The 13,281-nt window shown below is 33.6% G+C and overlaps 1 protein-coding gene across 3 annotated transcripts; it reads right to left on the bottom strand.

Moving 5' to 3' along the window:
* Positions 1 to 486: 486 nt before the first annotated feature.
* On the bottom strand, positions 487 to 5,018 carry LOC132064780 (uncharacterized). 3 transcript variants are annotated; one of them, XM_059457887.1, is made up of 2 exons: positions 4,758 to 5,018; positions 487 to 2,212 (listed from the first exon to the last, which is right to left on the bottom strand). In XM_059457887.1, the coding sequence occupies exon 2, from the start codon at positions 2,171 to 2,173 to the stop codon at positions 695 to 697; it is 1,479 nt and encodes a 492-aa protein (XP_059313870.1). In that variant the 5' UTR covers positions 2,174 to 2,212; positions 4,758 to 5,018; the 3' UTR covers positions 487 to 694. The 3 variants fall into 3 exon arrangements, with proteins under 3 accessions (XP_059313870.1, XP_059313869.1, XP_059313868.1); XM_059457886.1 differs by having other exon boundaries at positions 487 to 2,188; XM_059457885.1 differs by having other exon boundaries at positions 487 to 2,193; positions 4,758 to 5,017.
* Positions 5,019 to 13,281: the final 8,263 nt, after the last annotated feature.

Here is a 13,281-nt window from a genome sequence, read left to right as displayed (position 1 = left end):
GATAATTGAATTTGAGATCATCTCCAAAACTTGTGATGGGACAAAGGATTAAATTTGAAAGAGACTAAAAAATTGGGACTTGTGATGGGACAAAGGATTAAATTTGAAAGAGACTAAAAAATTGGGACTTGTGATGGGACAAAGGATTAAATTTGAAAGAGACTAAAAAATTGGGACTTCCATTTCTATTTTGGAACAATCTGGTGTTACACGAGAGTTCATGTTGATGTTGATGTTGATGTTGAAATGCTAATACTTTCATCTTCTGTGGGAACCAAGTCCTAGGAATCTTGAACAATATCAGAAGAACCATGATCCACTTTGATTCTACCTGTGATTTTTAGTATATGCTACCTTAATTAATACCTTGGCAAGCAAAACAATTCAAAAAATTCAAGCCACTAAGTCAAAAAATATCATACATGCTCCAATACACTGCACAAACTTTGTAACAGAAGCACAATCAATGCCAGGATAGGAAACAGATTAAAGTGAAACGGAAGACACTCTGGTACTAAAGAGGCGAGAAACGATTATACAAGTTGGTACCCTTCACTCTTGTCTATATTTTGCCTGCAATGTTAACATGGTCTACAGCTTATGAATTTTTGCACATTCGCGAAACTGAAAAGTAAACGGAAGTGTGAATTCTCATCACGAAAACTAAACACACTACTGCTCTAATTGTACAGTATCATTCTGCTGCAGCATCTTCCATGTTTCCTTCAGTTTGTATTTCAGGAAGAGTTTCCACATCTGTGCGGATATGTTTCTCTTCCAAGTGGGTGGAAGAATCAGAAGTATCAATTGGATCATCTTGAGCTTCTCCCAAATTCTCAGCAATTGACGCATCCACGCCTTCATCAGTAGTTCTAATTTCTTCACTAGTAGTATCTGCCTTCTCAACCTCAGTTGCATTGTTATCTTTCAAAGGCAACCCCACATTATCTACCGCTTCAATAGTTGCATTCCCCTGGACGACTTTTTCTGCCTCTGTATCACCAGACACATTCGAGGAATCTACCGGGGTTGAGTCCAACTCGTCGTTTTTAGAAGAAACTCTTAAGTTAGAATCAATTTGATTATCATCCCCCATATCTGTAGCGTTGTTTTGCTGTGAAGAACTAATTGACAGGTTGGAAACTCCAGATGTTGTATCACCTACTGTAACATTATATTCTTGGTTAACTGCCTGAGTTCTCGATTCAGAATTATCAGCCAATCCTTCTGTTTTTGTGGAATTTGAAACTGAAATATCTCTAGCAGTAGATGAGATCGAATCATCACCCTTCTCTTCACTGTTTGTTGTGTTTCGAGGAGGGCCGTCTACAACTGTTTTACCATCTTCCACCTCCAAAGCCGCTGTTGTATTTTGGCCGGCATTGATCTGCATGATGTTATTAACACCAACTTCACTCTTGGCTTCAGCAGTATGTTCCGCTTCTTGCTCTAACTTACTACTGTCATTTTCAGCGGTAGTTACAACTGCACTTGAAGCATCATCTGCTTTATAGTGTTCTTCACGTGCTTCATGTGAACTGCTCGAATCCTCATCATGGTCGTGGTCCTCCAATGAATTCTCTTCCTCCACCTGACTATCATTCACTTCAGAATCTCTCTCTTCAGTTTCCTTCTCGTTATCTTCTCCTCTCTCATCAGTTTCCTTCTCGTTATCTTCTCTTCTCTCACCAGTTTCCTTCTCGTTATCTACTCCTCTTTCCTTGTCTTCGTCAACAACATCCTCTTCTTGATCAGGCTCTACATCAGACTTCTCTTGATCATGATCATCGACCTCGTCTTCTCCATCTTCTTTTTGTTCATCATTCTTCTCTTTAGTATTGTTCTCTTCTAGATCTTCTTCCTCGGGCTTATTCCCTTCTTCTTCTTCCAGTGTTTCATCTTCTGGTTCCTCTCTATGCTTCTCACTAACAGTATCCGATCCCTCAATCCGGGGTAGGAGATCTTTCCTTCCTAGTTTCAGATGTTCATTACTACTTCCAGTCTCAATTGGAGTCTTAGTATCATCTTCATCAAATTCTTTCTTTTTATCATGGGAGTGCTTGACCTGGTAAATCAACCAAAAGCAAATAGCAAGCAGCAGACAGATTTGTAAAACATTCTTGACCTTGATGCCTTTGGATCTATGGTTCCTACCAGGTGATTGCTTGTACATGGTGAGTTTTACTACCTGTTCTGCAAAGAGTTATTAAATCTGTCAGCAACCAGACTTACAAATCAGTCCAAGCACAACTCAGCAGCTTCAAAGCAAGTTAGTTACTAATCAAATTCAATAAATTTGTCGTCTTAACCTGCCAAATATACTCAGAGCATAATACAACACATCAACCTAATCCAATACATTTCTCAGGTTTAAACCAGCGCATGGGTTGGAGAAACTAGTGCTGCTGGAATCTACCAGTGTATTTAGCTTTAGATTTGCTAATTGAGCATTGAAATCCCAGTGGACGAAAAAAAAAACACCAGATGATTTCTTATGCCTAAGCCTTGGTGACTTAGTGTTACCCGGAACCTGTGCTAGTGAGAGATAGCATATACCCAGTGAAATAGTTGAGGTGTGCGCAAGCCGGCTCGAGCACCACCATTGTTAAGAAAATGAATGTTTTAAATTTGCTTAGAAAGTAAACTGCTGCCATACGCACATGACCATTTTCACATTTAATATTCTGAAAAGCATCATCTGGAATGTATGATAATGCATATATCTCTTGGCTACAGAGGTATCTCAAATTATTAGGATTTAGGAGAATCCCAAAGAAGAGAGGAGTAATTTGGACATAATGAATAGATTTTTCGTTAAGACGGGCCAATTGTTTGAATTCGACAAAAGAAAAAAACTGTAGGCCCTATCAAGACCTATTTTTAGCTGATAAACAACCAGTTGACTGATTCCTCCTGAACTCGACTTTGGCAAAAGTTTATAAAAATGACAATAATCCGAATCTCTCTATATCGTGGACGTGATATGGTCAAAGTTTTGAGGCCATAAAGTTCCCATAGTTGGACAGGTCACCTAACTGAATAATAGGACTCCTTGCAATAGCATAACACGATCACCATTATAATCGTCCTCACCACAACTGAGCCTAAAACTTGTTAAGGAGTTAAATATCATTTAGTTTCAAGTAGCATATAGAAAATAGGCGCCAGACTGCTACTTTTAAGAAGTCAAAATACCTTTGAATTACTATCTCCATGTGCCTCACAAATGGCACCATATAGGCTGACAATCATTAATCTAATTCTTTCTGAAGTCAACTGTCAACTGGGTATTATAATACATGGTAAGTTATAGGCAGGCTAAAATTTTCTAAGCAAGAGGACTAGCATTACTTAGGGACGTAATAGTGGTATCCTACCTCAGCCTCCTTAACAAGCAGGGAAGTGAAAAACAAATTAGGGGCAGAGGGAAGGCGAGGGTTGCAAATTTGAGTTCGAAATTACTCCACGCGAGGCCTTATTATTATTACTGAGATGGTTGTCTGGGCAGTACTAATAGTTCATTCAATCAATTTGGAAGGAAATAATATTCGGTGCACGTCAACGATGCACACAAACTGACTCAGAAACCACTGTTATCCCAAAAACGAATATTAGTGCATCAGCAGCATTGCAAAATCCAACTAAGTCACTAGTCCCAGTTTAACGAGAAAAGACAGTCAAATTAGATAAATAGGAAATAATGCACTTATGAAACACAGTTAAATTAGATAAATAGGAAATAATGCACTTTCTCATAATTTTAACTATGCCAGTAACATAATTGTGAAGTTTTCCAAAATAAAAATAAAGAGGAAAACTGAGAGCACAGTTGAAACCCTTAATCGAATTCCATTCATAAACGAGAAGTGCTCCACTTTCATGAAAAAAGGGTGCAATTTTTTTCTTCAACCGCTTCTAAAGAGGTGGTCTTAATTAGAACAAAAAGTTCATAATTTTCAATATTCAGGTAAACGCTACAACGACTCGATTGAAAGATCAATCGCATTCATAAAAGACAAAGTGCCGAGAGATCACTTTCACGGTGTAATTACTATTTACACAATCAGGTCAATTATTAGATAATTACAGCTAAATCCTTCATAAGCATAATCAGTAATATGGTAAAATTGGTAACTAATATGCAATCGCAAGTTAAAATTCCCTAATAGTGTAAAAGAATCGTTACACAGTCAATATAAGTTAAATTCTTTGCTAATCCTTGTACAACCAACTCGACCCAAATGCAAAACGGATCAAACTACATCATAGTCATAGATTATAAAAGTGCATTTCTTCTATTCCCTAAAATAAATACTCCAAAGTCCAAACTATTGAAACTGAGGAATTAACAAAAGAATATGAAAAAAGGTTGATTAATATAAGGGAACCCTAACAACAAAACACCAAACTCCATAAATGCAATGACAGAGTAAGACAACTAATTCTGACTTCCCAAACTTAACTAAACCCCAATTAAATTTACACCAAGACAAGTTAAACCTAAAAAAACTCTCACACAAAAAGATATATTCATTAAATTACACAAACCCATTTGCAGAAGCAGTTGATTTACCAGAAAAAGATCAAAACTTTATGTCTCAAGAAACTAATATTCATATTACACATCACACTATGTGTAAGAACAAGAAAAGAAAATAAAAAAGTGAGCTAACACTAATTGTACAAACTCAAACACTTCAACAAAATAAACAAGAAATACACTTCAAATAAACCTTGAAACAGTAATATTGAAGTACCTGAAAAAGGAGGTGAGAATAAAGTAGCTTAGTTCCCAAGTGCTAGGCCAAGAAATGGGAAAAAGGGAAAGTAATAGCCTTAGTCAAAGAGTTTTCAATACATAGTCTAGTAGTATGTGTATGATGAGGAGATTGGAGTCCTTCAACATCTATAATTCTTCAGTGTCTCTTTCCTATTTGGATCTACAAACAAAGCAAAATGTACTGTTGAACACTGAGAGGGATATCGATTTTGGACGGGCTCGGATGCTTTTACTATAAATGGACCGGGTCATATGCCTGCTTTTCTTTTCTCATCATAAAATATACTACTGCATCATTTTTCTTCTATAATTATGTGAGTTAAGATTTTAAGTTTATGAATTTTAAATTTTATATTAGAAAGTTATACTTTATCTATTTCAATTTATGTGAATCTTTTCGGAGTACGAGAGTCAAACTTTATTATAACATTGACAGTAAATTTTGACATAGATTTTTGAAGTTTATAAAAATAAAATTTATATATTTAGATACTACATAAAAAGTACTATAAGTCATGTTAATTTGAAATTCAAATCATTTCGAAAAACTATTAGGAAAATGTGGTCAAAGAACTACCTCGTAGACTCCCCAACTAATAATAGGTTCACATAAATTAAAACAAAGGGAGTAGATCGCTAGTAAATTATTTATGCATATTAGAGTTTATTATAGGTTTTAAATTTAAAATAGAAATACAATAGATTTTTGATAAATTATTTATGCATCTTAACAGGGGCGGTGCTAGCTAGAGACAAGGGGGTTCACAAAACCCGCTTTGGCGAAAAATTATACTGTCTATAGAAGGTTAAAATTGTTTTTTTTTTATATCTCCATAACTTATTTGTGTATTTACTTCTTTATATTTTTGAATTCCGGAATGCTAGCTTTGCCCTGTCGAACAGCAACACCCCCCTCCCCACGCCCTCATGGGTAAATGTACAGTCAAACCTCTCTATAACAACATCTTTGGGTCCGAAATTTTTCAGCTGTTATAGAGAATGACTGTTATACACCTATAACAACATTGACATTCAAATAATATTTCGCTATTATAGGGAAAAAAGATGCATAAAATCTAATTTTCATTTTTAATTGCCAAATTCTAAGCTTAATCACACTTTATATGACGAAGGAAAAACTTTTTATAACGAAGGCAAATCGTTTAATGATGAAAATTTATAATCATATAACATTTTTTTTATTGTAATAGTGTATTAAATGATCAAATATTTGGTCAAAATCTCTACACTTATTATTGGTAGTCATAGATATTTTATTTTTATAAAAATGGTTAATTATTATATTACCAAAAAAAAAAAAGATAGCTGTTTTACGGGGGTAATTTTACAAAGAATGTACTATTATAAAGTTGGTTGTTGTTGTTATAGGTGAGATGCTGTTATAAAGAAGTAAAATATAACATAAAAAATCGGTTCTGAAAAAATTGGTTGTTATAGAGAGATGTTGTTATATGCGGGTGTCATTATAGAAAGGTCTGACTGTATCAAATAACTCTCCTCACCAAGATTTAGATAGATAAAAATATAATCTTGTGCTTTTTGTGTCTATTATTGATCTCTTTTGATTTTCACTTACTTTACTATTCGTTATGTCACACCCTTGATAGCTGTTCTCATATAAGAGATAAAATAATATCTATTATTTTTTATGAGAAAAAAATTATTTCTTTGATAATAAATTCATGAGGATAGACCTAAAATAGAAAAGAAAGAATGAGCATAACATCGATGGTCACATGCAAAGCCAACAAGCTTCATGGGTCTTGATATTATGCTTGTGAATTTGGACCCACCCTAATTTTGTTCTACTTCTTTAATACTCCTACGTTTTTCTTCTTCTTTTTGAACGATACATGATTTGGATGTGAATAATTCTTGAGGTGCAAAACTTGTAAGTTACAGATTTTGTCATGAACCCAACACTGGACCGAGCTGTGGACAAGGAAGTAATTGGGTCGGGAGTTCAAGAATTTGGGCCTGAGGAGCAGCGTCGTAGGAGCAAACGACTGAAGCAGCCCAATAGGCTTTTGGAAGATTATATGTGGCAGCATGGTTGAAGCACATGTGGCAATGGGTAATAGAGCCCGTTTGAATTGACTTATAAATTCTTTATAAATTTACATTTTTTTTTTAATGTTTGATTGGTAATTTAAAGTCAATTTATCTTAAATTAAACCCAAAAAAATAATTAGATCGTTTAGAAACTTTATCTAAAAAGCGAACATAATTTAAAAAAATAAGTTGAAATATCCAACTTTTTTTTTCGCTTATGTTGTTTGTTTCAAAATTTTATAAACTGTTTTTTTTAAGCCCATCCAAACAGGCTCATAGTACGGTTATATTATGCAGTTCTCGAAGTAGCGGTATCGTTATCGTGTAAGGTTGCAGCACGTTCTCTGTCTCATCTTCACTATCTCTGTAATTTCTCCTCATCCCTTTTCCTTCTGATTTCATATTTCCCTCAAGTTGTAATTTTCCTTCCAGTTAATTCAATCAAAATCTTTGTTAGTTTGCAATTACGAATTGGGTTTGCTGCATTGGTGCGTTCATTGCTATCTACCGATGGTGGATACGAGACAAGCAACTCGAGGAGAATCAAACGAGCATGGCCTGGGAGATGTCGGAACTTCGCTCTACATTTGATGGTTGGCATAAATTGATGCAGGAGGTTCTGTCGCAGGTACCTTCAATTGGATCTCATCTGAAAGGTCCGGTGGAGATTTGTATTGTTAACTTGGTACCTTGTATGTTAATGTTGACAATAAATACTTAATGTCTTATTATATATATATATATATATATATATATATATATATATATATATATATATATATATATATATCCCCGTGATTTTCAAACTCGGGGTAAAAAAAAAATAACAATAACTAAACATAAAAAATAATGTTGTCCTTGAAGTCAATATTGGATCGGGAAAATCTGCGGAAGCATGATTAGAAATTAATTTTTTGGTTGGAGGTTTAATTTTTTAAATGCATGCCCCTAAATTTTCATTAATAATTTGTACATATTTGACAAAAATGTTAATAAAATATATAAAAATTAATATGATTGATGAAAAAACACCACATTCTTTATCTTCTGAAGTTTTCATTGGATGCCGAACACGAATTGTTTTGCTTAGATTACTAAAAAAAATTGCTAACATTTTCAATAAAATCTATGTTTAGGATATTCAAAACTTATATATACACAAGCACAAAAAATGCCCTATGTCTACAAGTGTAATTTTTTTCGTGGAGGGTGCTATTCACTTGTGACAACGACTCGCATGCCCCTAAATCCGCCCCCGACATTGCATATATGGAAGGTAGAAAATTTTTAATGATCAAAACTCCTAAAAAAATTATATATAAAAATTAATATGATTGATGAAAAACACCAAGCATATTCTTTATCTTCTAGTTTTCATTCAGGAGCGAACAAGAATTGTTTTGCTTAGATTACTAAAAAAAATTGCTAACAGTAGACCTTTTTTTGCTGCACCGATAAAATCTATGATAGGAGTATAAGAATATCATTATAGGCGGAAAAAGAACATCATATAATACATAGAACTTTTATATACTGATTATGAGCCTGTTTGGATTGGCTTATAAGCTGGTCAAACCAGCTTATAAGCTATTTTTAACTTATTTGAGTATTTGGCAAAATAGAAAACAGCTTAAATTAAGTTAAAAAGTGTTTAAATAAGTCAAAATCAAGAAGTTACTCAACCCCATTTTTTTTGGCTTAAAAGCCATTTTGGTTTGACCAATAACTTTACCCTTTTACACCTTATATTTTCTATTAATTCTAATACTACCCTTACTTCTAAAAACCCTTTACGCACTTTTATCCAAACACGCAACTGCTTATTTATAAAAATAACTTTCAACACTTAAAAAAAGATTTCTAAGTTGTGCTTAAAAGCCACTTTTTTTCAGCTAATCCAAACGGGCTCTATATATGTTTGTCGCCGACCGAATGAGTAATAAAATTACCTTCAAATGGTCTTGGCTTAAACTTGCAAGTTAGAGCTAGAAATTTAATTTTCTATATTGGTTTAGAAGTTCTTAGAAGACATCTAGAGTTCGACAAAATTGATAAATTAATTATGACGCTTGGCATTAAGATTGAGGGGTTATATATCTAAAATGAGGTCTGCAACAACTACCCTCCTCTTTACTAGTCCAAACATTAAAAACGACTTCTTTATGTAGTGAGATTGAGAATTACTGATTCATTATTTAGTATATATTTCTTAAAATCGGTTGACAAATACAGTCTATAAGGGATACTATTTCATATAAATAACAGGATAGATAAATATCATGCTCTCTTGTTTTTTTATTTTACAGAAATGGTTAGTCAAAGTTCTGTTCTAGAATAAGTTAACGCCAAGAGGGATCGGAGCTTTACAAAATTAATTACGGCCGTCTAGGTCTCACCGTATTCCTTTACAGTCGGCCTAAGTATGTATTTTAATGTATAATATATATATATATATATATATATATATATATATATATATATATATCTCATTGTAATAGCATACACATTAATCAAACACACACACACACATATATATATATCATTGTAATAGCATACACATTAATCAAACACATATTATTGAAATTACACCAAATGACCTGTATATATATATATATATATATATATATATATATATATATATATATATATATATATATATATATATATATATATCAATGTAATAGCATACACATTAATCAAACACATATTAAAGCTGAAATTACACCAAATGACCTTTAAAATGGATGGATTTGAAATTTTTGTTCCCCCACTTGCCTCATAAGAAAAAATTCGAGACTTGTTAAACTAGAATTTTTCTTAGGGGACGAAGTTCACAAATAGCCGATTTTGGGACCGTTGTTTCAGTTGTAGCCGAAGTTGATATTTTTTCCCACAAATTTAGCCACTTCTAAACAACTTCAGATATGCGGGATTGAAGTTGCAGAAAGTCGTGTATGAAATTTGACGAACTTCAGACCTTTTTTTGGCCTGAAGTATGGTCTAGCTAAACTTTCAGACATTTTTTGCCTTAAGTTTGGCTTGGCTAGCCAAAGCAAACTTCCGACATTTTTATGATAAAAATACAACAACTTGTTCTTTGAATTTCAACCATCCAACACGCCATTCAACATCCAAAACAAGTTGTCATAAAGAACAAACTTCAATCATCAATTTGTCAAACAAACCTATCTTGCAACAATAGTGGGTTGTCAATATTTCAAGCTTTTCCGATATATGATAATACCTACTTACCTTAAATTCACTTTTCATATTTGAAATTATATACTCAATTTTTTTAAGCATTAAAATTTAATTTCTATAAATTAGAAAAATATAACAAAAAGAGAAAGAAGAAATAGTTTGTCTGAAATTACCTACATTGAATATCAGTTAAACTTTTTGAGAAAAATGAATACAAATTAAATGAGAGCGATTAGGGGTATACAAAGAAAATCAATAAATCAAATCGAATCAACCCGATTAAAAAGATCGATAAATGATTGGTTTGACTTGATTTGGTGTTGAGGAAAAAAAATCGACCATAATAAGTTTGGTTTGATATTAGCAAAAAAAAAAAAAAAAAAAAAGTCAAACCGATACCAAACCAATTACATTTTTTTGCGCGGATTGCCCTTCTTTTGGGGTGGTCTTTAATTTTTGGTCCTCAAATTGCTAGTCTTTAATTTTTGCCCTTCGCTTAAAAAAGTGGCCGAAAATACCCCAGGTTCTGGGTTCGAACCCGCGCTCGATTAAAAAAAAAAAAAAAAAAAAAAAAAAAAAAACCAAGGCAAGGCTTTTTCAAAATGTTTGCCTTATGCGGTAGACTTTGCCTTAAGGCATAACTAAAAGTTTGCCTTATAAGGCAAAGTCTGCTGTCTCCCGCATAGGTTCTATGCAACTTTGCCTGAATAGGCTTGCAAAAATATTAATTTTTTACACTGCTGGATTTCGAACTCAAAACCTCGGGGTATTTTCGATCCCCTTTCTAAGAGAATAGAAAAAATTAAAGACTAGCGAATTTAGGGGCCAAAATTAAAGACCAGTCCGTATGAAGGGCAATCGTGAATGATTAAACTTGTAAGTTAGAGCTAGAAATTTTATTTTAAAAGTTCCTAGAAGATATCTATATTTTAACAAATTAATGAATTACAAAACTTGACATTAAGATTGAGGGGGTCATATTTAAAATGAGGCCGGCCTCAACTACCCTCCTTTTTCCACTGGTGCAAATGCTTAGAAACGACCTCTTTATATAATCAGATTGAGAATTATTGATTCATTATTTTAGTACATACTTCTTAGTTCTTACAATTTAGTACATACTTCTTAGTTCTTAGTTCTTAGTTCTTACAATTGGTTGACAAATTAAATGGATCTTGATTAAAGCTTATAGGGGATACTTTCTAATATAAATAGGAGAGATAAAGATCATGAACTCTTATTTTTCTCTAGTACAGAAATGGTTGGTCAAAGATTCATTCTGGAAAGGGTAAAGGGCCTGATTTGCCCCTTTACTTTGTGAAATAGTTCACATTTTCCCTCCGTTATACTACGCGACCAAAAATACCCCTGACGTTAGTATAGTTGTTAAAAATACCCCTAATTTTAACAGAGATCCACCGTGGCCCGGCAAAGGAAATTTTTGTGTTCAAACTATACACGTGCTGTCTTCTAATTGGATGATATATTTGATTAATTATATTTAGTTATTATTTCTTAATATACCTTTTTCATTCCGGATTCTTATTTTTTTTTCCTTTTCTCTTTATTGCTTCTCTTCTTCCCAGGTCACTGCAAGCTCCCCTTCTACGCCATTTTCCCCCTCTTTTTATTTTTTTTTATTTTTAAATTCTTTATAAAGAGATTTGTTGATTGACTTGATATTAAACGGAATGAAGAAAGAATGGAGTACGTTAAAGGTCGAGGGGTATTTTGGGTGGTTGGAAAGCTTGACGTTCTCCGACACCATTTTTTCCGGCTACTGTAGAACAAATTTTTTCAGCTCATCTTCAAAAGGAACAAGTCCAACTGAAAAAGAACTAATAGATCTGAAGTATCCAACAACAATCATTAATACCCAACTGAAATATCTAGCAAAATACATTAACATTTCCAATCAATTAGCAAAGCTTCACTTTGTAGCAATTGCCGATAAAATTCAAGCCCAAAATTTCAATTTCAAGAATCACCAATCTCTTCTTTTTCTCTTTTGTTGCCTTTTACAATGGTTTGTTGGTTATGATTTATGAAAGAGGAAGAAATGGGTTGTTTCAGTTAGATAAAGGGATGGTGGGTGGGTTTTAGTGTGTATGAAAGATTGTAGTTATTTAGATTCTAATTTAATTAGGAATTAATGTGTAAAAATATCAGCAATGAAAAAGGAAAAACTTTCAATAAGAAAAAAATATTAAGATTCAGTATTTTTTTTTTAAGAAAAAAAAATTGGTGGTGAGGTGGCGTGCCACATGGCCTCCATCTCACCCAAAATGTCAGGCCATGTAGGATTGTAATAGATGGGAATTCACCACAGTGGACCTCTGTTAAAAAAAGGGGTATTTTTAACAACTATACTAACGTCAGGGGTATTTTTGATCGCATAGTATAACGGAGGGCAAATGTGAACTATTTCGCAAAGTAGAGGGGGCAAATCAGGCCCTTTTCCCTTCTGGAAAAAGTTTACACCAAGGGGGAACTTTACAAAAATAACCAGGCGACTAAAAATATTTGCAGCCATCCAGGTTTATCCCTTTACAGCTGGACGTAAGTATCATATATATATATATATATATATATATAAAAGGAGGACAAAGCCCGTTGACGTGGCACTTTAAAAATGCAGCATTGCCATTTATCTTTTTTGCCAATTTTTTGCCTTTTCTGCTCTTTAAAGTTAGATTAAAAAAAAAAAGCCTTCTTTTAAAGAGAATTCCAACAGTCGCTTCTTTTAACCCTCCTAATAACTAGGGCTCCTTCCCTTTCTCCTTTTCCTTATCACGCTTATCTCCTCTGCAAAGTAATATGGCAAGGGATCTTCTTCAACCGAATACATCTAAAGGAAAAGTTCTCACTACCATTTCCAAGCATGTTAACCATCAGTTTTCTAATCCAGAAAATAAAGGACCGAAATAAGACTCAAATATAGCAACAATTAGGACTTCACACCTTCCTCTCCTTGGTAAGCAGCACCACATCGGAGGCCGAAAGTCACCGTTGATTCTTGCTTTAACCGTATGTTCACTGACAAAAACTTCGATTCACATCATCAAAAGGGCCGACTGATAAAAGATCCATACCCATATTGAAGAAGAAGAATTGCGTTACTAACAAAGGTGCAGACGAGAAATTGAATGTCATTGAATCTGAAAGCGATGAAAAAGAAGAGGAAGAAGAAGAAGAAGAAGAAGAAGAAGAAAGCGAGAGTGACAGTG

The sequence above is a fragment of the Lycium ferocissimum genome, chromosome 7 (genome assembly GCF_029784015.1).
Source record: "Lycium ferocissimum isolate CSIRO_LF1 chromosome 7, AGI_CSIRO_Lferr_CH_V1, whole genome shotgun sequence".
Classification (NCBI taxonomy): Eukaryota; Viridiplantae; Streptophyta; class Magnoliopsida; order Solanales; family Solanaceae; genus Lycium; species Lycium ferocissimum.
Note: the sequence above shows the minus strand (reverse complement) of the source record. Positions and strands in the feature narration are given on the sequence as shown.